This window comes from Nycticebus coucang, chromosome 6, assembly GCF_027406575.1.
Source record: "Nycticebus coucang isolate mNycCou1 chromosome 6, mNycCou1.pri, whole genome shotgun sequence".
Taxonomy (NCBI): domain Eukaryota; kingdom Metazoa; phylum Chordata; class Mammalia; order Primates; family Lorisidae; genus Nycticebus; species Nycticebus coucang.
In genome coordinates this window covers 77,025,177-77,048,845 of record NC_069785.1, presented here as the reverse complement: position 1 = coordinate 77,048,845, position 23,669 = coordinate 77,025,177, and the positions used below count along the sequence as shown (strand labels likewise).

Here is a 23,669-nt window from a genome sequence, read left to right as displayed (position 1 = left end):
TGAAAGGGGGAGGCGGTGTGGCAAGCTCAAATGGGGCAGGCCTGGAGCAAGGGAGGTTTCCATGCCATGCAGGGTGACCCCATCCAGGTTTGCCTGGGACTATCTTGATTTAAGCACTGAAAGTCCCCTACCCCTCCGTCCTGGGAAAACAGGGATGGCTGGTCACCCTAGGGCCATGCCAGGAAGACACAAAGGACTAGGCACATGGGTGTCTCTGCTCCCTCTCTGAAGGGTGGGGCGCCGGCCCCATATATCAAGGGTGGAAGGTTTGGATTCGGCCCTGGCCAAACTGCAACAAAAAAATAGCCTTACCTGTCCCAATTGATCCTGTGGGTTAGTTAGGGTAGGGTAAACAGCTCTCCTGTGTTATAGATGGAGAAATCAAGGCATAGGGACACCAAGTCTCCGAGCTCCCGGGGAAGGCATGACAGAGCAGTAGCACTCTGCCTGCCTGAGAGGGGAGGTGTCCCTGGGCTGGGAGGCCTGTCTTCCTGGGGCCTGAGCCGCCTACCTCTCTCTGCTGCATCATGCCTTGGAGAAGCCATGGCCTGCCTTCCTCCCTGTACCCACGAAATGTTGCCTCTCAGCTGACATCAACCTACTACCCTGGGGGGCAGGTCACAGGTGGTGGGATGGCTGGGAAAGTAGACTTAAAGAGCCAAGGGCAGGTTCTGGGGTCCAGCAGACTCAGGAAAGGAAGAGGAACAAAAGCTCTGTGCTCAGAGGGAGGCGGGGATGTGGAAGAGACAGGTGGAGGGAGGGAGGGGGCAAGGCTTTCAAAGAGAGAATGAAAGAAATGAGTTATTCCAGTGTGGGGAGGCTGGAAAAACTCCACTGAATCTTTTAACACCCTTGTCAATTATTCATCTCCTGGTATGAGGGCCCTCTGCTCTGCCACAGCCTCCTCTGAGCAAGGCAAAGGGAGGGAGGGAAAGAGAGAAAGAGAAGGGAGGGAGGATAGAGAGAGAGGAGCAAACCTGTGATTGAATTTCTGTCCTGGGAACAACACTGGACACACACTCTTTGATAGTGACTGAGAACCTCGGCACAAGCACAGCCCACCTCTACGCGGAGGCCTTCCTTGCTCCAGCTTTCTCCCTCTCCCTTGTTTACCAAGGGCTTACTAGATGTGCCCAGCAATGCTGGCTGAGTGTGGCAGTTAAGAAGATAAACTGTCAATTCCTACCCGATGGGTACATTGCACGGGTATGTTGTGAACTTCCTAGGTGAAGGGCACAACTACAACCTGGACTTTTAACCTTACAAAAGCATGCCATTTAATCATATGCACTCCCATATTAATCCGATTTTTAAATAAAAGATTCATCGCCTCAACTACATCCTTCTGCCTGGTCGTCCTGCACTGGCTACTCCTTGTCTGCCTGTGTGCAGCCTGCTCCTATCCGCTTGGGGAATTTCCAGAGCTGGAGGCCTTGATGTCGTCTTCCTCATCCCTGCCGCAAGCTGGACACAGGGCTGGGCACCTGGCGGGGTGGGGAATCCTGGTTTTCTGACTGGCTGGAGGAGTGGGGAGCCCAGGTACACACAGGTGGAAGTGGACCCGTCTAGAGATGCATGGAGCCCCTCAGGTTCCCTGCTCTTACTCTGGTGTCCAGAGACCTGACCTGGCTCAGCGTGAGGTGGCTTCAGGGTGTCTAGGGGATGAGTGGGAAATGCTGACAGGTCATTTAATGTTTGGTAAGTTGCCACATTCAGGATGACCCTTAACATGTCACTCTTCACATGCACTTAAAAGCCTTACCAAATGCTTCCTGAGATGGTTAGAAGCCTCTGCCTGAGATCCTGTACTTGACCTAAGACCACACCCCTGGGACCCTGACCTCAGTGGACCCATCTAGGACCAGAGCTTTGCATCGAGTTGACAGTATGGCACTTGAAAGGCCTGTGCCAGGGTGGTGCCTGTGGCTCAGTGGGTAGGGCGCCGGCCCCATATACCAAGGGTGGAGGGTTCGGATTCGGCCCTGGCCAAACTGCAACAAAAAAATAGCCAGATGCTGTGGCGGGCGCCTGTAGTCCCAGCTACTTGGGAGGCTGAGGCAAGAGAATTGCCTAAGCCCAGGAGCTGGAGATTGCTGTGAGCTGTGATGCCACAGCACTCTACTGAGGGCCATAAAGTGAGACTCTGTCTCTACAAAAAAAAAAAAAGAAAGGCCTGTGTCAAAGCCAAGTGTCCTGAGATGGGAAGACATGGCTGGGTAGCAGCTGGAGGATGAAGGCAGATCAACAGGTGCCCTCAGGGGCTGTTCGGGCACACTCAGGGGCTGGGAGGAGCAGGGCAGCAGGGAGCACCTGCACAGAAGGGCACAGACCTCATCCCCGTGCTTCTGCCTCCATTCCCCAGCTGCTCCTCTGTCCAGAAAATGTTCAATTAAGCTAAAGTAGGCTCTGAAGGGAATCAGGGCAAAATTGCTTCCTGGGCTGGGGGAACGCATGATGGGACTAGACATAAATGCCTTGCTCTAGAAATCAGGTGAAGCCGAGATGCTCGTGGGAGGGCGGAGACAATGCCACAAGCTAAGGGAACCAGTTTGCTGTTGGTTATTACACAACCAGTGCATGTCTCCGGGCTGCTGCTTTACCCCCAGACTCTGTTGCCGTGACCAGTCCCGACCACATGTCCAGGAGCTGCATACCTTGTGACCATGCCATTGCTACTCAGTGTGTCCCAGGGTTATTGATGTGTCCTTTGCTGCTCTGTGACTCTGTCTGGGGCTTACATATGGTGTTCTGTGACTGTGCCTTGCATCCTTCTGCAATGCAGGGCTGTGACATCATTCTACGGCTTGAGCCATTGCTATGCAAGGACATTCCACCACTCCATGGCTGCACTCAGTTGCTTGTCACTCTGCCTCACGGTCGCTCGAGTTCTTTCATTGCTATGTAATTTTGTCTGTTGCTATGGAACAGCGACCCATTGAGACATGCTACCTGTGACTTTCATGGAGCTATGCACTTTTGCTACACGCCTACATTCTATGGCCTGTCACCAGGCGCTCTGGGCCACATGAATGTGTGTGTCTGGGTCCTGCCCTGATCCTTCTGGGCTCTGGCTAGTGGGTGGGAGCTGGAGCTGGGGACCTGGGCCTTTAGGACTCAAGTAGGGCAAAGTGTCAGAGGGGAGAATAGCCAGGCTTGGTAAATCTGAGATAGAAACTGAGTGAGAGCACAAGAGAGAAATGCTGCTTTGAAGGACTGAACCAGGGTTGGACATGGGATGGAGCCAAGAGTCAGGGACAAAGAGGAACAGAGTGAGATGGTAGAGAGGGGGCAGTCCCTGTGCCCTGAATACCCTGTGGGTATCTGATGACTGATGGTGCCAGGTTGGCTGTGCACACGGGCCTCTGCGGTGTCCACCATTTCCTTGGCTACACGCGAGGCAGCACAGGACAGCAACATTAGGAAGGCGGGTCAGGTCTATCCCTGCCCATCCCTGGGCCCTCCCATTATCACCCTTTGTGTAATGAAGGGATCAGTCTAGTGTTATTTCTAGTGCTCTTGCTGTTCAGCCAGAGGTTTTATTACATTGCCAACAAGCACTTACTAGTATCTGTGTTGGGCTGGGTCTGGGCGGGGCCCTGGAGCCCAGAGACTCTTTAGTTCAAGGACTGCATGGTGGTGGCTGAGTGGACCTAACCTGGAAGCAGCCCAGGGTTAGCAGCCAGTCTTTGTAGGCTTGCCAGGTATCTAGTAAGAGGGAGGGTAGAGAGACCAGGGAAACCTCTCTCTGGGTGCATGACCACTGATGGGGGTTCCGGGGGTGATGTCCAGGGTGGGCATGCTTGGGTTAGTTCCCCATTAGCTCCTGACAGTCTGTGGGCATGGAGTGGCCCTGAGCACCCTTACGAGTTTACTCCTTTACTACCTCTGCTTAGAGGTACAAGAAGGGAGGTCATGTAGCCAGGATGTTGGGGACAGCAGGAATTCATGCTGCCCTAAAGCTCCAAAGACAAGATCTGTATCTTTATTTTCTTTCTTTCTTTCTTCTTCTTCTTTTTTTTTTGAGACAGAATCTGACTATGTCTCCCTGGTGTCACAGCTCACAGCAACCTCAAACTCTTGGGCTTAAGCAATTCTCTTGCCTCAGCCTCCCAAGTAGCTGGGACTACAGGTGCCCACCACAATGCCGCGCTATTATTTTTGTTACCATTGGCCCCGGGCCAGGTTTGAACCTGCCAGCCTCCGTGTGTGTGGCTGGTGCCGTAACCATTGTGCTACGGGAGCCAAGCCTGTATCTTTGTTTTCAATGCAATTATGTCTGGGCTGTTTCCCCAAAGGGCAGAGGTGAGAGGCAGGAGTTGTAGAAGATGGCCCATAGGTGCTGTGGCCTGACAGGGGGGCCCTGCTCCAGCAGACAGCAGCCCTTCTATTTGTCTGGTGGGACATGTTCCAGAAAGGTGCAGAAGTGCCAGGGAAGATAAAGAGGCTGTCAGTGGAGAGGGGCAGATCCTGAGAGGAGGTTGCTCCAGGCATCCCTATAGGCTGGTGGCTTGTCTGGAACCTTTTCTCAGAACCTTTCAGAGCAGCGTTCCCCATGAGATCCGCTACAGAAAAAGGGAGGAAGCCACACATGGATTCCCTGTGTCATTGGGTGGTGCCTCAGCTGGGGACTTTGGACTGTCTTTTTGGTGGCCTGTTTTTTGGCTCTGCATCCAGGGGTAGGGACCCGGTGCTGAGCCCTACCAAATTAAGACTCCACTTCAAGTGCACTACCTGGCACCCTCTGAGCATCTGGTCAGCTAGCAACAGGAAAATATGCCAACTCCCATGATCAAGGACATGAACTCTAACCAAAACAGGTGTCCTCTGCTCTTGGAGCCCCAATTTTACACATTAAAATAAACTTCTTGGGGGGTGTTCCATTACCCAGTGGCCATGCTTCTGAGGAAGGTCTAAGCTGACAACTACCCAAGTAAATGGAACCCTGGCTTATAAGTGTAATCACATGGGAGTTCCATTCAAAAGGTGAAGAGACTGTAAAATGGAGAAGCCACATCTTGCACCAGTTTGTCTTTGGGGCAGCTCACATACAGAGTATGTTTAAAGGGAGGCCTACTTGTCATTTGAGGTGTGAACTAGCCCCACAGGTGGCAGTGGAGCCCCTTCCCCATACCCCCATCACTGCTTCAGCCCTCCTTGCCAGGACAGAGACTCACTGTATCTCGGGCCATCTCTGACACTGGAGACTCCTCCTCTGCCACCGAGGAGGAGGGCGTGCTGGAGTCCATTGTGGAGCTTGTTGTGGCCTTGGACCAGGACTCTCGGATGGTTCCCAGCTTCTCATCTAGGATCTTTGGGTCCAGGGTGGGCAAAGCCTTGGTGTTGTTTTGCGTCAAGAACTTTTCTGGCCTCTGAGAAGAGAAGGTGTAGAGAACCTTCAGACAGGCCATGTCTCTGTGCTTCCCTGACATAAGTACACCTTTTAGACCTGAAGCCTCCCCCACTCACTGCTCAGGAAGCCTTGCATGCAAAACCACCTGCTCCTTATTCATTGGGCCCCAACAGCACCATCCTTTCTGTTCCTCCAATAAGCCAAGATCTTTCCTGCCTCAGGGCCTTTGAACATGCTGTTCTCTAGCAAACGGTCTCCTGGATCCTTACATGGCTGTCCCCTTCTCATCATTCAGGTTTCAGCTCAGACGTGATCTTCTCAGAGAGGCCCTGCCCTTTGCAATAGAGACTCACTCTATTTGAAGTAACCCCACTTCCAATATCCACATTTTCCCCCATTTTACTGTGTCCATAGTACTCTACTAGAATGTTAACTTTCAAAAAATGGAATTACATGTTAAGTGCCTCCCTCCTCCAGTGCCTGAACCCACGCGAGTGTCTGGCTCATTGTAGGTGTTCAACAAATACTTGTGGAAAGAACAAACAATACCATCTCTGACTCCCACACTCAGTGTGGTAATAGCTTCAACTCTTTGACACCCTTTGCTCTGTAGAGTTATTTTCCATTTCATCTCCTCCATTATTCTCTCTTCTTACCACCCACTAAACAGAGTCTCTTCTTTCATATTCTCTGGTGAGCCTCTACTTTCATGTTCTTTCCCCGCTTCCCCTCCTTCTCCCTTAGTATGACTATCGCTTTCCTCTCTGGGTGTGTAAAATTTAACCCCACTCACAAGTACCAGCCCCTGGGGACCCCTTGATGCCTCAGATCACATTTGCTACCAGCTTTTCTGGGTTCTTCCTGCCCAGAACTGATTATCTGTGCTCTTACACTACTGATTCTAGACTTGCTTGCTATTTTTGTTTTTCCAGAAAAACTTTTAAGTTCCTTATGCTTAGGGGCATGTCTGTGCTCCCTTTGAGGAGAGGTTACTCTTAAAGATCTGTTTGAAATCTGTGGTTATCCCTAAAAGAATCACACAGTCTAGGGGGTTGTAGAGATGCCAGTCTCACCCTATGTCATCTGTTGGAACTCCCTGTTGGCCACATAGCAGGGAAATGAGTCTACTGTGTAGAGTACTGTGCTAGAAACAAATAGAGTAACGGGCGCAGTGCCAAGCAGGACAGAGCACTGGGGGTTAGACATCTGACCTTGAACAACCAGAGTGAGAATGAGTCCAGGTGGGCTTCTCTTTAAGCGGAAACTGTGTGAAAATTCACACAGATGAGCTGGATGGATTGAGCCAGGGTCCATCTCTTTATAACTGGGACTCTTTAAATGATTATTTTTTTATGCCCTTTTCAAATAAAATTTAGTGCACAGAACTCATTAACATGAAACCCTTTTAGGCTGTGTCCTCAGAGTAAAGAACAGTCATACAAATACCCAGAGACATTCAGTTCGGCCTGGGTCTCATCTTCCCCCCCGCCCAATCCAGTGGGCACACAAATAGGTAATTTCAAAGAAAAACAGCTACAATAAGACTCTTGGAATGGGGAGATGAGCTCTTGGTGCCCTGAGGCTGATTTTGGCAGGCACCTACTGTACCACATGGCCACAACTTCTAGACCTGTTCTGTCTGTGGGCCTGGATGTCTCTCCCACCTGGTCTTTTTGGTAGCTCTGATTTAGGGAGGGTGGGATTCACTCAGAGGTTCCCCACTGACATGAATACACCCAATGCAGCATTTGACTCAGACAGTTTGGGGTTTTCTGAATGTCTGTGTGTTTCATATGGAAAAAAGTACATCTGTCTCCTGCTCAGAACAGCTGAACACCCAACTGGCCACAGAGAACTACCAAATGCAAATTAGATGGATAGATAGATGCAAGAGAGAATGAAGGAAAGAGTAACTAGACAGGGCAAAGACCACCTCCCCATTGAGCAGGTGGCCCCTGGGGCTGGGGTGAGATGCTGATTCAGGACCCATAATGATATTTCTTCTCATTTCCAGGCAGAAAGCCAATCTCAATGCCCTGGGTTTCATAGACTGCCATCTAATCCAGTTAGCGGAGGAAGTAGGAGTAATGAAATCAAGGGAGAGGTCTCCAGAGGTGCCTCCATCAGTACTGAAAGCAGGGACAATTGCCGAGAGGGCCCCTCCCCCACAGGCTGCCTCCCTGATGTCCACTCTGTGTGGTCCCAGCCCCAGCTGGGCCAGCTCAATGACCCAGAGCTGACATTTCCTGAGTCCCTGGTCAAGAACTGGGCACTCACTGGGTACCTTTATGTGGACTCTGAATTTTACTATGTATAATTTATTTAACTTCCTCACAAAGCTAAAATAAAGATGAGGCCAACCCCTTAGTCCAGACCAGCGCCTTAACCCCATCAGTCTCGTGGGCAGGGCATTGTTCTGAGAAGGAGGGAAGGCGAGGCAGGGTATCTACAGACTTTATATCTAGTCTGTCCTTCCCATCCCAGCCAAAAAACTCAGTGGCTCATGCCCTCCTCTGGGGCGGGTCCTGGTCAAGATCTGCTGCCTCATGCCAGTAGCTCCTACCCCACAGGTCTCCTACCCACATTCCCTTTCTCCTGCCCTATTCCCCTTTGCCAGGATTCATCTTGGCCTGGGGTTTGGAGGCAAGATGGGTGGGTGAATTTATAGGAAAATCTTTAGACCTCTAAACATCACCGACTGTATAAAGGAAACCCAAGGCAATTGCTTTTGTTTCTTGGAATGAGGGATACCAAGAGGACATAGGGCTTCTCTAGGGTCTACATTTTCCTAATATTTCCCTTTCTTTATGGCCAGCATTGCCTCTCCTGGCTTTCAGCTTCAATTGGCCCACGTTTTGGGGGAGGGTATTATGTTCCCACCTCCTCACTCCTCAAGAAAGAAAGCTTGTTTGAGACCACAAGGAGAGGTCAGGCTGCTAGGGTGGTGATCAGGTTAGAGGAAGGGGGGAGGGAGAAGCCTTGGAGACTAACTCCTCCCCATTCAGTCCCAGCCTGGCCTGGCTTTTCCAGTCCCCCTTTCCTCCAGGTGGGGTGGGGGCTCCTGGCCTACCCCACAAGTCTGCTTATTTGCTTTTCTACCTGGCAAGCCTTGCCCCACCTGCTGGGGCAGCTTGGGGCTGACAAGTGGCCCCTGGCTCTGTGGCTCTGTGGCTGCAGCGTATCCTGCTTCATTAGGGCTGTAATTGGAGACTGACTCTGAAAGCTCAAAGCGATGCATGGCCACGCACTATCTCAGACTGAACCTACCATTCCCTATGTTGCTGTAGCTGCCCACACCACGTATGCATGCCATAGTAGGGGGAAGATACCACTTCCTCACGCCTCCCAGCCTTCACTGTTGACAGCAAAGCAGGGTCTGTCGAGACAGACCAGGCCAATGGCATCACAGGCTTGAGGCTTTTTAAGTCACCTCTTTCCTTCCCCCAACATCCTCTGCCTCCCTCTGACCCACTTCATCCCCTGGATCCCTGATCATGCAAAATGCAACAGTTCCGGCCTGCCCTGGCAATTACAGACAGGCCAGTCTGCAGCTGCTGTCCTTGGTGCTGAAAGTACCCGCCTTCTGGACAGCCTGCCTATTGCCCCGCCCTGAGCCTTCTTGCTGGAGCGCACATGCTCTTAATTCAATTAGCTGGCCCTGAACCCTCCCCGGGGAGCCTGGAGAGGAAACTGACAAATTCTGTTTAACAAAGACATTTGTCCCTCGCCCAGCCAGCTATGGGCTCTGCCCGCCTGTATCCCGCTCATTAGGTATCTAACAAAGTGCGTCCCAAGAAATCTGCTTCCAATCTCTAGTAATTCAGGAGGCCTGATGTAATTTTCTCCCTGATAAGGGTCTCTCGCCTGCTGGCAAGCACTGTAATGAGTCCTGTGCAGCGGGTCCCAGATCAGTCACTGCTTTGTCATTTCCTGTAGCTGCAGTTGTAGGTTCTTATCTCTTCAGCTGTAGGTGAGGCTCAGACAACAGACCCCTCCATGAGGGCTTGCTGCCTCCCCTGCATATGGTGAGCCTCATTTATGGTATCCCTCCTGGTTGTGCAGCTGCAGTGGGGTTTGAAGCTTCGAGTCTGTCTCCCAGCCAAGAAGGATCCAAGTGTTAATCCCTGATGGGGCCATGATTCTTTTGCCAGAATTGGTGTCAGAGAGTTAATCTAAAAGTAAGTTGTGGGGTCGGGGGAGGGGAGTCCTGATAAAGATCTTTAAAAATCCTGCCAGGGATTCTAGTATTTAATAGAGACCTGCCTGTGGCTCAGTGGATGGACTGTGTGCTCACTCTTGTTAGCCTGAATCCTGCTCTTTCTGCATTTAATCCTTTCCCTTGGGTTCCCACTATTCACTTTTAGAGAGACTTTTCAAAGATCAGACCACATCCTACTGCTCAAAGACCTTCATGACAAAGTCCAAACACTGTATCCTGGCATCCAGGCCCTCCACAACCTAGGTCCCATTTAGCTCTCCTGTCTCCCCACCCACTATAGTCCCCACATGTCACGTCCTTTGTACACTGTCATGCTACTGTGCTTTTGCACATGGGGTCCCTTTGCCTGAAACACCCTTGCCTTGTCAATTTCCAAGCCATTGTCTGGGCAGAGCTCAAACCATGCCTGTCTGTGTTGTCTCCCCTGACCTCTGTATGCGCAAGGCACCAGCTAAGATCAGCGAGATGAGTGGTGATGATCTGTCAGGGTGCTTTACTGCTTGGCATGGGCTAGGAATCTAATCATTGGTTAATGAATTTATATAAGGACAACCTTGGCTGGGACAGGAATTCATCTGGTTTGGCTGAAACGAGGTCTGGGTTGGGCTTTGAGATGAGGAAAATCTCAAGATCAGCTCCCAGTTTCTGAGAAGTTTGATCTGGAAGCTTCTGCCACATCTCTATTCCTTCTCTCCCCCTTCTTCAATCTACCAATTATGCACTGGGTGCATAAAGAGAGTAGAGCAGGGGAAGGGAGGGTCTGAAATGTCCAGGTTCCTCAGCCATCTCTGCCTCCTCCCTTAATATGCTCCACCTCTTTGGGATTTGCAGGTCACGTTCTCAAGTCAGCACAGGTGCTTGTGGCTGGTGAGGCATTTGGGAACCTGAGTCAGGCCTCCCGATCACTAACAATTGGAAGCAGTGTAGTTCTTGGTATCAGCCCTTCTTGCCCTGGCCTGGGAGCTGGTCTTCACTTTCTCCGTCTCCTCTACAACTCCCAGCTCAGGGCAAGGTACATGGGAATTTAGCAAATTTGGCCTCTGGAAAGATGAATATCTGTCTCTTCCCCATTTTTTTCATTCTCTGAAAATTGCTGTGAGACCAAATGTGCTGCTGGTGATGTTTATCTTCAGCACTTGACAAGGCCTCCTGGTGTCCTTATGGACGTGAAGCTGAAGCCGGTGGAGCAGCTGTCAAGAGGGGCGGGTGCTGAGTGATTGATTCACAGTGCTCCACTGTTCCCCCCTCCCTGAGGAGCCCTGTCTACATCCCTGATGAGTTCAGCATGTTTATCAGCAACTTGCGTGAATGCCATGAAGGGCTCCCTTTACGCATGTCTGCAGGACACTGTGCACGCTCTCCAGTCTCCAATCTTCACTACATTCCTGGCTAGTGGGGATGACAAACCCATTGTGAGGAAAAGGAAGCTCACGGTGGCTGAGGGCAAGTGGAAGATACAAGATTCAAACCCAGGTCGAAGGATGTACATTGTGGATGTCGCATGCAGCTCCAAAGGTTCCTGACCACATCCACACACAATTTGGAGCTTGGGCTTGGGGTAGAGGAGGGACCTTGAAGGTGTTACATAATAAAACTAGGGTCCACAATGATCTCAAGCCTAAAAGATGAGGTGAGACAAAGAAGACAAAATACTACAAGGGAAGAGAAACCCTGTATGAGTTCAAATAGAGCAGCAGAGGTGCAAAGTGCAGTTGAGCCGCCTTCCCACTGAGGCAGAGCCGGACCCTGGCTCTAAGTGGAGCCTCACGGCCTTGGTAAGCACTAAAATAGACGGGACACTAGACTATGGCTGTGCCAAAGGGGAGAAGGCGTTCAGAGAGAAGGGAGATAGTCCTGTTTTACCCACCAATGCTGATCAGGCCCCATAGTCTTGGGGGACACATCAAGAGGCGTGTTGTAAAGAACAGACAACCAGCAGGATGAATGTCAAGGGCTGAGTGTGACAAAGAGCAGGCAGAGGAAAGAGAGCAAGTTCAGGCTGGAGACGTCATAAGAAGTTTGCAAGCGTCCACAGGGCTGACATGGCCATGGGAACTGATTTCTCTGGAGCCTGAGACAGGGGAGAACTCTAGAGAGAGACAGAAGGAAGAGGTTTATAAGGCAGCTGGCAGAGATGGGGGAGGGCTTTCTGGGAGTGAATGGGCATCCTGTCATGAGAAAGGAGAAAGCAGACTCTGTAGAACCTCTGTGTGTGCTCTGGAGGGAATGTCCAGCTCCCTCTCTCGGAGGTGGAGGGCGTGGGAGGAATTGCATCATCATCAAAAGACTGGGGGGGACCAACATTGCCCCCAAGGGCACTACTGGGGTTCGTTCGGACATTGTGGAAAGCAGGTGCATGCCTTTTAAAGTGTGATGGCCAGCTCGGTCTCCACACCGAACATCTGTGACCTCAGGGCTAGCCTGGCCCCTGGGAAAGCCCAGGTTTTCATTTCTCTCCTGCCCGTCTCCGGCTTCTTTTGTTTTGGAGGGGAAGAGTTCTAGACTGGGTCTGGAACCTGAGCAGGTGAAGGAAAGGATGCCTGGGAGCTGGGTGAGGGGCAGGTCTGTCTCCTTTACCTCCTAGCATCTGACCTGGGACAATGAGGACAGGAGAGCAAGATCTTCGGGTGGGGGAGGTTGTGAGGTGGTGGGAGGAAAGGGGCTCTCTCTTTGGATCCATCAGCGTCCTTAGAGCAGTGTTTTCAGAGCTGGTGTTTTGGGCATGGGGACAGAGCCTTCCAGAGGACAGAACCGGTTGAGATGTCTGTGCTGTCCTGGATACTGGTCCTTCCAGGCAGCTGTGTTGGGTGAGGAAATGGAGGCAGGTTTGTGTTAGGGTTTCTCTAAGGACCAACCCAGGGCTGTCATGCGTGGGTTTAAAAAAAAGTTCATGAGAGTTCTTCAAAAGATACCATCATTCTGCCTGTCCCCTGCCCTCCCTGCTACATTTGCTCAGTAACCATTTGTCCCCATGCTAGCCTTGTCCCCAGAGAGAGCTTTGTTACTAGTTTGGAAAAAAACCCACCAGAGCAGCATCAAAGATTCACCCCATTACCTTCCTTTGAGGGAGAGAGTGTGGGGAAGGGTCAGATGGGACTGGGAAGCTGCTCCTTCCCTCAGTGGTGGCATCATGTTACCACCTCCTCCCTCAAATGCACTCCCCCTGTGCTAAAATCGCAGGAAGCTGGTGGGTTTCATGTCCTCCCAGCATCTCTCAGCTGTGGGCCGAGGAGGGGTGGCCACACATCTGAGGAGCCTGACCTCGCCTGCTGCCCCGAGCCCCACCTGGCAAGACAATGGATCCTAAACCCCAACCCCAAGAGAGGAAATGTTGCCACACCCCCACATGACATCATGAACTTATCCCACCTCTGGGGAGGTGCATTTCCAGGCAGAGCTGCAGGAACTCACACAGTGAGTACCTACTGTGTGCTTGCCAGGCTCCAATCCACACGGGTCAGCCCAGGAAACCTGGTCAGCATGGGCCTCACTTCAAAGAGGCTGGCTGCAACCTAGAGGCACCCAGGCTGCCATGGGATCAAGAAACCCGTTCATTAAAGAGCCAGGCTGCTTAGCCTGGAGGACTGCAGACTCCCAGGGGGCCATATCACCCTCTTCAAAGTGAAAAGGCTGAAATCAGAGGGGGCATGGAGGAGACCAAAGGTTTATCTGTTCACGTGTATGTGGATTCTCAGAGCCAGAAGGACCTCAAAGGCCAACCCCCACTGAATGTGCAATAAGGGGAAGTTTTCTGTGTGCAGGTGAGTTTGCTTGTTTTTCTAGTTTTTATTTACCTACACACAGAAATCCAGCTTAAGACAGATCACCCTACACAGCAAATGGTTACAGAGAAGTTCCATGACAGGGTAAAAACTAACCCATCATCAACAAATCTCCTTGAGGGACGGTGCCTGTGGTTCAAAGGAGTAGGGCACCTGCCCCATATACCAGAGGTGGCGGGTTCAAACCCAGCCCCGGCCAAAAAATAAACAAACAAAGAAACAAACAACAACAACAAAAAGCAAAAAAAAAAAAAAACAACCCAAAACAAAACAAAACAAACAAAAAAAAAAACAAATCACCTTGAAATACAATTATCTCAAGAGGTGAGAGACTACCACTTCTTGCCATTTGCTAAGACTGTGGGCTTTGCTACCCAGTCTGCCCCCGAAGATGCTTGATGCTGACTACGTGATCCACCTAGTAGGCTTGCTGGGGTTGCCCTGTAGCCCCAGGGGGCACAGCCAGTAGCGTGGGGCTGAGGGAGATCCTGGAGAGGCAGCTTGGGCTCAGTGTGAACTGAGTGCTTCCATCACTCATTCACTCGGTTTCAGCCACCGAGCCTGCTTCTGAAGGTCGTGAGCTCCCTGTGAGGGCAGAGCAGGAGAGGCTGGATGGCCACCTGTGGGGGATGTTGCCAAGGAGCTTCCTGTCCGGGGTGGGGCTGCTTAGAGAGACCTCTGCAGTGTCTACCTGTATGGACATTTCTGAGAGCTCTGAGAATGGGTGATGTGGAAGCAGTTGGTGTGGGCAGGCTGTGTTCACCAAACTGTCCAATTACTCAGGACAGCCTGTGCCCAAACCTCCTCAACCTGGAGGCTCATGGGAAAGGGGCTGTGTCCTCGGTTGGGACTGTTTCCAAATAAGGCTTATATATTGATTTCCTCTGGAGCACTTCTGCTCTGTGACAGTAATGCCTTGTCTGACTACATGCAAAGAGCTGTCCTTAAGATGGAGTTGTTGACCAGGTACAAGAGGGGCGTGAGATCCTCACTCTCACAAGACCTCTGCGGCTGGAATGTCCAAAGGACCCTAAAATCTCCAGGCACCCAGTGGTGGCTCCTGGACCTTAAGCAGTGCTTGGTTTAAGTGGTGGAAGAATCAATAGGCCCAGCCCTGCCACCGCCTTCCTGCAGGCTGTGACTCAGAGATGAAGACCATGTCTCTTCCATCATGAAGTTGCAGGCAACACCTGAGGCGGATGAAATGGGAGGACGCTTGTCTTCTTTTTATAGCAACTTAGCTCGTAACCTTACCAGGCTAATGCGTGGAATCCAAATATCCCTCCAAGGATGCCCTATCACATCTCCTTGTTTGAGTTTTCTCAGCTTACTCCTCACTGGCTGATATCTGCTGACAAACTATTTGTTCATTGTCCACATTCCCTGCTCTCTAAGAATGCAAGCTTTATGATGAGAGGGCCTTATATTTTTGTCTTCTTCAATGCAATATCCCTAAAATTCAGAATAGCATCTGCTCTGGAGAGGTACTCCACACATTTGCAGTTGTATGGAGGACAATGGCTGTGTTTTAGTGAAGGTGGAGGTGGGGGATGGAGAAGGGCATGAACTCCTTCAGACTTAGCGGCAATGCCATCTGACCATGCATCAATTCTCAATGCTATCCCGCCACCTCTTAGGGCGAAGGATGGCAAAGGGCTCCTACACCAGCAGAGAGCCATCTCCAAGACTGATGAGGGTGAACTTAAGGCAGATGGGATCCACAAGGACAGCCCAAACTCTACTTCTTTCCTTGCATTGTACCTGGCACGTAGTGGTTCCTCATCAAATTTATGTGTAATAAAAAAAACAAAAGGGAGAGGGCTGTGGCTGCAAGAACTTTATGGTTAGTCGACCTGCATTAGCTCTTCGGACTCAGGCCCCTAAAGTGATTCAAGATTCTAGAATCAAAGTGAATCAGTTACTGGCCACCAAGAAACAGTTAAGCTGCAAAGAGGTTTGGCTTCTGTGTGTCAGTTGGCGCGTGTACAAAGCCTTGTGTGCACCCTTACAAAGGTGTGTGTGAGCACATCTGTGCATACGTGACTGCGTGTAGATATTATTTGCATGTGATTCATGAGAGTGTGCATATGTGTACAGTCTGTGTGTATAAATTCTTGGCTGCAGAATCTGCTAGTACTGTTTTCTTGGTACACAACCAATCTCGATCCCTTTTCTTTTCCTTTCTTCTCAGAAATCCATTACTAAAAGGTTCTTTTTTTTTTTTTTTTAACCCTCCTGGGGTGGGGTGGAGGAAGCTGGGGGAAGGGAAAGCTAAAATCACAAGGTCCAGATCAAAACACTCAGCAGCTAAATGAATTCGGCAGCATTTTCCCGCATGACTTGGAGGGATAATTTAGTGAGGCCGCCAGCTGGAAGGAAAGGGATTAATTCTGCACTTAGCACAGCTCCAGTGAATAATTCATTACTGGGGACCTTTGTGCCCAGCCCCCAGGCAACTGGGGAAGTGTCCTGCCCACCTGCCTGTTGCCTGCCTGGGCGTACCAGTCCCCTGACCAGGGGCCCCTGACGCTCCTTTTAATCCCAGGACACATATGCCCCAGTGGAGGGAGCTGCTGCCCCCTTCTTGGGGTCCTTTGTTTCTTCTGTGCCCTCCTCTTTCAATATCCTCTTGTTCCTGGTTTGGTGGTGGTGGTGAGGTTGTTGGGGGTTATCTAACTCTCTCCCACCCAGGTATTTAAGGACCCTTGAGAGGGCCATGGTGAGCATCCCTAGCAGGGAGCACTAAGGGGAGATCTCAGGCCCTCACCAGAGGCCTCGTAAGGGCACTTTCCAGCTGGTACCTGCCTAGATATACCCCCTCCTACCCGCACCATGGAGCTCCCTGTATTCTTCATGGGTGAGGTCAGGGTCAGGTACCACCCCAGAGCTGGCAAGAGTGAGTGGCCCAAACGTCAGCCCCTGCAAGCATTTCCCAGGCTCATTTCCTAGGAATCCCTCTACCCTAAGGTCAATTGGGCCATATAACATAACAAAATCATAGGAGTGATAGCACATTGTATTCATGGGTTCCAAGAATTAGGATATAGAATCTTGGATACCCATTTTTGGAATTCTGTCTACCACAGTTGAGTTGGTCAGAATGGAAAGATACCTGGGGGCTGAGGCCTGGCTGCTGGACACCTCCGTTCCTCTGGCCAGCTGTACCTGAGGTCTGAGCCCAGCTTGGCTCCTGATCATTTGGCTCCAGGGTACCTGGCAGGCACCTGCTGCACTTTTCCCACTCTCCTCTCTGTGGTTCTGGGTGTGGGCAGCCTTCAGGGGCTGGGAGTGGTCCAGCAGGTAGACAGCAAGGAGACCAGGATGTCAGTTCTAAGTGCAGTGAACCGGATGGTGCCAGCAGCCAGAATGAGCTTGGAAACCTCCAGAAAGGAATGTGGCCCTGCCAGTGTATTGATTTCAGCCACACTGTATTGTACTACCTACCTACAGAAGGGTCAGGTAAAAGATGGGTATTGCTTTAAGCTGCCAAGTCAGTTATGTGGCAAGAGAAAACTGATGTCCTGTTCCCCTTTGCAGAACCTTGATTCCAGTGAGCCAGACTTGGCTTGGGTTGGGTCAGAGGCTGACTCTCGGGTCTAGGTGGCCCTCTGCTCTCAACTCTCCTCTTCCTAATCTCAGCTTTCTTTATGGCCTTCTGCAGCATCAAAACACTCTCAGACATGTCTATCTGAAGCAACAGTTTCCTCCTCCCAGAAGGCCCTGGCCGCAGGCCCTGAACAAGGCTGTGTCTCACTGAGAGGTTACAGGCACTGGCACAAGTCTGCCAACCTTCACCCCCATCCTCCAGCCAGTCTTACCTCAGAGGAAATCAGCTGGAAGGAGAGATCCACTGTGGGGGTCTCACCATTTATGGTTTTCAGATTGGTTTCCTGGGGAAGAGAAGGGGCACTCAGGTCACACTGGCCAGGGGCAGCTTTGGCCTCTGCTCCATCCACTGTTCTGGTCCCAGGAAGTTGTCTACTGGGGGCTGTGTCAGTGGGGTGAGAGGGAGTCAGGAGCTGGCCTCCTGCCTCTGCTCCCCCTCACCACCTTCACAACACCCTTCTCAACTCCACTAGGGACCTAAATGCCACCTCCAGACTTGTCTCCTGGCAGAGAGCCAGCTCCCAGTTTTTTTTCCTTTTTTTTGAGACCAAGTCCTACTATGTCACACTCAGTAGAGTGCCATGACATCTCAGCTCACAACAACCTCAAACTCTGGAGCTTAAGCGATGTTCTTGCCTCAGCCCCCCAAGTAGCTGGGACTACAGGCGCCTGCCACAATGCCTGGCTACTTTTTTTTTTCTGGCTATTTTCTTTGTTGCAGTTGTCATTATTGTTTAGCAGGCCTGGGCCAAGTTTGAACCCACTAGCCCTGGTGTATGTGGCCAGCACCCTACTCACTGAGCTATGGGCGCTGAGCCTCCAGTCCCATTTGTTGAAGTCTATGATACAGGACGGCCAGAAGTATATTAGAGGAAAAGTGGCATAAAAATAGATAATGATGATAAGAATAATGATACTGGCTCGGTGCCTGTAGCTCAGTGGCTAGGGTACCAAGCCACATACACTGGAGCTGGCGGGTTCAAATCCAGTAGAGATGCCATGGCACTCTACTGAGGGTGACATAGTGAAACTCTGTCTCTCTGTCTCCAAAAGAAGAAAAAGAAAAAAAAAGAATAATGATACTAATTCTTATTGAGAATTTATTCTAAGTGCTTTACACGTATTCCCTCACGAAATCCTATGAGAAATAGTAACAGTGCTTTTCTCACAGCAACCCCATGAGAAAAGCACTGTTACATGTGCCTATTTTACAGAGCAGGAAACAGTGGCATTGAAACTTGAAGTAATTTTCCCATGGTTTTGTAAGCTGGTTGCTGTGTAAGCTCCAGCCAGAATTTGGACCAGACTCTGGCTCTGGAGCCTGAGCTTCTAACTCTCTTGTTATACACAGACATTGTATACTGGGCATGTCACTCCCATTTTAGAGATGAGTACTCTGAGGTTCAAAGAGTAGTTTACCCCTTGTTCCGTGTGAGGATGGGGGTAAGAAGGGAATTGACCCCAGGTCTGGCTGGCTGAAGGCCTGACTCTTGCACCATCCCACAGGGCCCCCCTGTGCTTCTTCCCCATGTTGCTCCCAGGCAATTTCCCGGGCTTGGTTCATCACAGCCACAGCGGCAGGACTTTTCTGGTTGGGGGAGCTCCTCGAATGTACACTGAGTGCCCTAGAGAAAGGTTTTGGGAGAAGCGAATTCTCCATGAAGGTGTGTCGAGGTGGGGCAAGGGGAGGACCATGTGGTCCTGTGGGGGGCCCATTCTGGGCATGGGGGGACTTACCGTTATGGGGAGCCTTGCCACGCGTAGCCCATCCAGGTCTTTCCCTGTCAGCATCTTCCTGTACAAACGACTCTTTAGTGGCAGCACAGAGGTGCCCAGGGGCTGACCGAGGGTCCAGGGCTGGCTGCCTTTCACTAGACAGGGGAAAGGACGATCTGGGTTCCCCACCCAGCATCAACCTTCCATACCCAACATCTAGTCCTCCCATCTCCCACCACCCAGCTGTTTTTCTTCCTCCTGGTCTTTCCCTGCACACACATCCTCCTCCTTTTCCGGTCTTCAGGGCTTTGAGAATTCAGAGCCAACTCTAAACATACTCTGTGTCTCTGGGTACTTAGATGGATCACCCTCATCTCTGCCCTTTGAGGGCTCCAATGCCTGCTGGTCTCTGAATCTTGTCTCCCCCACCCATCTCTGTGAGCTCTGAGGACTCCACCTCTCCCCCGAAGGGTGCAATGAAAACATAGCATGGGGCTCGGCGCCTGTACCAGCCACATACACCTGAGCTGGAGGGTTCAAATCCAGCCCGGCCCTGCCAAACAACAATGACGGCTGCAACCAAAAAATAGCCAGGCATTGTGGCAGGCGCCTGTAGTCCCAGCTACTTGGGAGCAGAGGCAGGAGAATTGCTTGAGCCGAGGAGTTGGTGGTTGCTGTGAGCTGTGATGTCACAGCACTCTACCCAGGGCAACAGCTTGAGGCTTTGTCTCAAAAAAAAAAAAGAAAGAAAGAAAGAAAGAAAAGAAAAGAAACCATAGCATGGGAACAGGACCTAGTATAAGAACTGGCTTGTCCTCATAGCTGCCAGTTGGACAAGTAAGCCAGCCAGCTTCTCCTCTGACTACATTGGGAGGTTGCCTGGACACCTCAAAGCCCTTAACCCATCGCTGGGGGATGCAGAGGTGGGATGGTCCTCTGCATCCTTTTATACAAAGCTCCTGATACATGGCTGACCTGGCGAGGCACCATGGGCACTCACTTGAAGTGGAGTAGTACTCTAGTACCAAGGCTGTGTTTTCTGAGAAGTTGGTGGCTCCATCTCTACCTTGGAAGAGGAAGGATTGATTCCATTGGGGCTGCTCCGGGGGTCCCCCAGGCTTGGACAGCTGGAGAGAGAAGTTAAGAGTAGGTGGTGGGGCTACAGCTCCTCCCAAATCAAAGCATGTGCAAATACTTGGTTGTTTGTGGCGTGTGTCTATATGTGTCACAAATGTTTATCCCAATGAACAAAGCAACACACACTTAATGAATAAACTTTGGAAAATACAGAAAAGTAGAAAGATGAAAAAAAACTACGTTCTCACACTAAAGACAATTGTTGTGAACAGTTCATAAAATTGTGTGCTTCTTTCTTGTTTTTTTCTATGCAATTATTTTATATATAATTGTTATTCTAGCACCTTGCCTTTCTAATTTACCATCAAAGCCTAAGCATATCCAGAGTCATAAGAAACTCTTGTTGCCCATGACTTTAGTAACTTCAGAATATTCTGTAATGTGCAAGCACCCTGGTTTCTCCCTTCCCATTTTCTCCCTATAATAACGCTGCACTGAATGTTCTTTGCTACCTATCTTTGTTTCTCAAATTATTGCCTGAGCACAAATTCCTAAAACAGCCCTGCTGAGTTAAAGGGCATGCATGTTTTACGGCGCTTGATTCATTATTGGTAGAGTGTTTTCCTAAACTGTTGCACTCATGTTCACACTCATGGCTTGTCACAGATGCCAAATCAGACATGGCTTCTACTCTCTTCATCAGCCCTCTCCTCCACGCAGGTTCCCCAGCCCTTCACAGAAGGCCAAGACAGATCTTCAGGCTCTGAAGCCCCTGTGTGCCAGCAATGAGTGCCATCAGGCACTTGGGGGACTTGATGGCACCCTAAGCCAGCAGTTGGGGGCACTCACATGGGTACCACTTAAGCAGTGAAAGAAGACAGTATTAACTATATTCCCCAAATAAGGGAGCTATAGGAGACATTCCTGTGGGTGGTCAGGAAGGGGAAGCCTCTGGAGGAGGATTTGACCAGGTGAAGATTTGAAAAGTCTTTTCCCACCTCTTCTGGGTGGGAAAGCAGCACTAGCAAAACTGTGGGGGTGGCACTGAGCAGGGGATGCTTGGCATAAGGAGAGACCCCAGGGGGAGGCCCAGCATCTGCAAAAGCTGGAAGGTGGGCATCATCTGTAACTCCCAGCAGGTAGCTTGGTGGGGCCCCAGCACAGAGAGGGGCTGCCTTGCTTCTGCCCCAGTCAGGGGCTGTCAGCAGCAGTGGCAGCTGCTCCCACCTCCTGCTCCCCTGTGGGAATCAATCATTGCTCATAAAGGTCAGCATCAATGCACCACTGGCTCCAGGAGTTACTGATGGCAGGATTGCAAAATATCAATGTGGGTCTCCTTCCCCTGTGGTGGTAGGGCTCCGATGTCTGTCACACTAATATGCCTGGTTTTCCCAGGCCCCACCAAAGGCTAGGCTGCATCTGCCCCTGTGCCTGGGGAGACAGGTGGCAATCACTGCCAGGGGGGCCTGAAAACCAGAACAAGGACTGGAGGTATGAGAGTGTCCCCAAGATACTCCTAGAGTGAGATCAGGGATAGCCACCTGGCCACCAGGTCAGGCCAGACAAGTTGGTTTTGGCTTCTGTGGGACTTGGGAGTGATCTTTCAGGACTGATCCTCAGACCATGCTTCTTCCAGAGCCACCCCTTCTCCTGGGTGCTCGGGGATCCACGTGGCCTAGACCATCTGCCAGGCACAGGGGCACTCAGAGAGGATGTGTGACTCAGTCCCCTGCTGCCCTGTGTCTTGCCTCCACCCTGGAGGAAGGTTATTTAATGGATGCTAGTTGTCCTCTCTGGGACCTATTAATGTGTCTAAATGGAGTACTCAAAGCAAGAGGTGGTGAGTGCCCAATAAGGGACAGACCTCTCTGAACAGTTTTCCAGAATAAGTCCTCCAGGAAAGATCCCTTCAGACCTAGAATTGGAGAGGGAAGGCATGAGGGGGGTGGAGGGAGTAGACACTGCCTGCAGCTGCTAATGGGAAAAGCCATGGCTGGCTGTGGAATTAAAAGAATGTGATTAACCCTCATCTGTGATCTTCAGAAAAGCCATTAACCCCCAGTCACTGAGGCAGACCTGCCTTCCCTGGGGACAGAGCTTTCATTCTATAGGGTCTCCCATTGCTTCCGGGCCCACCCACCCCCACACCCACTGCTGCCTCTCTGGCCAGGCTGCCATCCTGAGGAGGGTAGCTGGGGGCAGCTGAGGCTGGGGTGGGGCTCCTGGGATGCTGGGACTCCTTGGCTCTGGACTTGGGTTTGCCTCAACCTTGATGTGTGACCTTTAGCAAGTCCCTTCCCCTGTCTGGGACCACAATTTTTCATCATGCAAAGAGAAAATGCTCTGTGCGCCACACACTGAAGAGACAATGGATATTTTGCCAGGAAGGTAAAAGTTCAATTCAACAGAACTCAGCAAAGGTTGACTGGGGGACCTCTCCATGCCAGACCCCTGTGAGGTGCTGCAGGGCACATGTGGGAGCTAGAGCCAGACCATTCCCCGCCGGAGCCCAACATCTTTCAAGGGGATAGGACAGCTGCCCCCGACACTCCCCCTCACCATGGCCCCTGTAGAGGCCTAAGCTAGGTCTGATTGTGGGAGCAGGATGTCTGAGAATGACTCTGCCCTGGGGAAGGGAGGACAGGAGGGGAGGACAGCAGGGGAGGAGGAGGAGAGCGGCTCCAGCTGAGTCCTGCAGAGGCAAGGGCTGGAGGAGAGAGAGGGTGGCATGGCTGTGGAGAGCAGCAAGTCATCAGTGGGGCTGGAGAATGCCAGCGAGAGTCAGCGCTGGGAGCCAGAAGGGTAGCAGAGACCCTGGGCAGAGAATGATGGGAGGGCCTGAGGGGGCGCTGCTGCGGGAGTCCGGGCTAGAGAGCGCCAGCACCAGGGCAGACTGCGGGATGGAAGGGAACCCCAGGAGAGCTGGCGAACAAGCTGGGCCTGAGCTTTTTCCACCCTTGTGTCTCAGCTCCTCCGAGCTCCGCCCAACTCTGTAGGAGGCTGAGACAACAGCCTCGGTAGGAGTTTGGCAGTCTGTTGGGCAACGGGCCGCCCTTCAGAAATGGGGTGCAAGGTCAGAAGTAACTCCCAGGCCCATCCCCGTGTTGGTTCCAGTAGTCTAGGCCTGGTCAGGCCCCACCTATCCCCTAATTCATAGGAGCTCAGCTGTTGCCTTCCTCGCCGGCTTCCCTGAGGGCCGCCTAGCCCGCGACAGCTCCCCTCCCTCCTCGCCCACAGAGGACCCAGCGTCCAGGCGTCCCGGAGAGTCGGGTGGCCCCTCCTCCGCAGCCGCCGCAGCCACGCCCCTCCTCAGCGATTGGCTCAGGGAAGCGCAGGTGCTCCGCCGCTGAGACAGAGGACAGTCTGATGAGGGATGGCTGGTGGGGTTGGCTTCCAGTTCCTCATAAAACCCAACCGTGAGACTAGAAGGCCTCCCTCTTCTCTTGGTTTTTGGCCTTATTTGGATGGGGTCCGTGGAACGTTTCACCCTCTGAGCTGTTAGCCCACTGAAGATGGCAAAACCCTCCAGGACGCTTCTGAGCCGGCAGCAACCAGTTCGGGATGTCTGTGATGCGTGACAGTACATACCCTTAGTGTTTAAGGGGTTTCGAGTTGGGGTTTCTTTTACTTGGAGCCAAATGTGACAGAGGCCATGGTGAGGCTGGCCTCAGAGGGACGTATGTCACCGGCGGCGGGGGGTGGGAGGCTGCAGCTCTTGAAGAGACGGAACCACTTTAACTTGGACCCTGGGCTTAGTTGCTTTGCACGGGTTATCCTGTGAGTTCTACCGATAACCCCATAAGGTAGAAATCAGTATGTCCAGAAAGATTGAGCAGCTGGCTAAAGGTCACAGGACTAATAAGTCATGGAGCTAGGGGACAAACCTTGGTGGGCTGGACCCTCTCTCCCCTGCTCACAG

The 23,669-nt window shown here is 51.6% G+C and overlaps 1 protein-coding gene across 1 annotated transcript in view; it reads right to left on the bottom strand.

The window, feature by feature from the left end:
* Positions 1 to 2,241: 2,241 nt before the first annotated feature.
* LOC128588721 (coiled-coil domain-containing protein 33-like) overlaps positions 2,242 to 23,669 on the bottom strand; it is a 54,265-nt gene continuing 32,837 nt past the window's right edge. Inside the window, exons 8-12 of the mRNA XM_053595562.1 lie at positions 19,674 to 19,800; positions 18,695 to 18,828; positions 17,170 to 17,241; positions 5,175 to 5,369; positions 2,242 to 2,310 (exon numbers count right to left, since the gene is read on the bottom strand). Coding sequence (XP_053451537.1) covers positions 2,242 to 2,310; positions 5,175 to 5,369; positions 17,170 to 17,241; positions 18,695 to 18,828; positions 19,674 to 19,800 — 597 coding nt within the window. The remainder of the gene's footprint in view (positions 2,311 to 5,174; positions 5,370 to 17,169; positions 17,242 to 18,694; positions 18,829 to 19,673; positions 19,801 to 23,669) is intronic.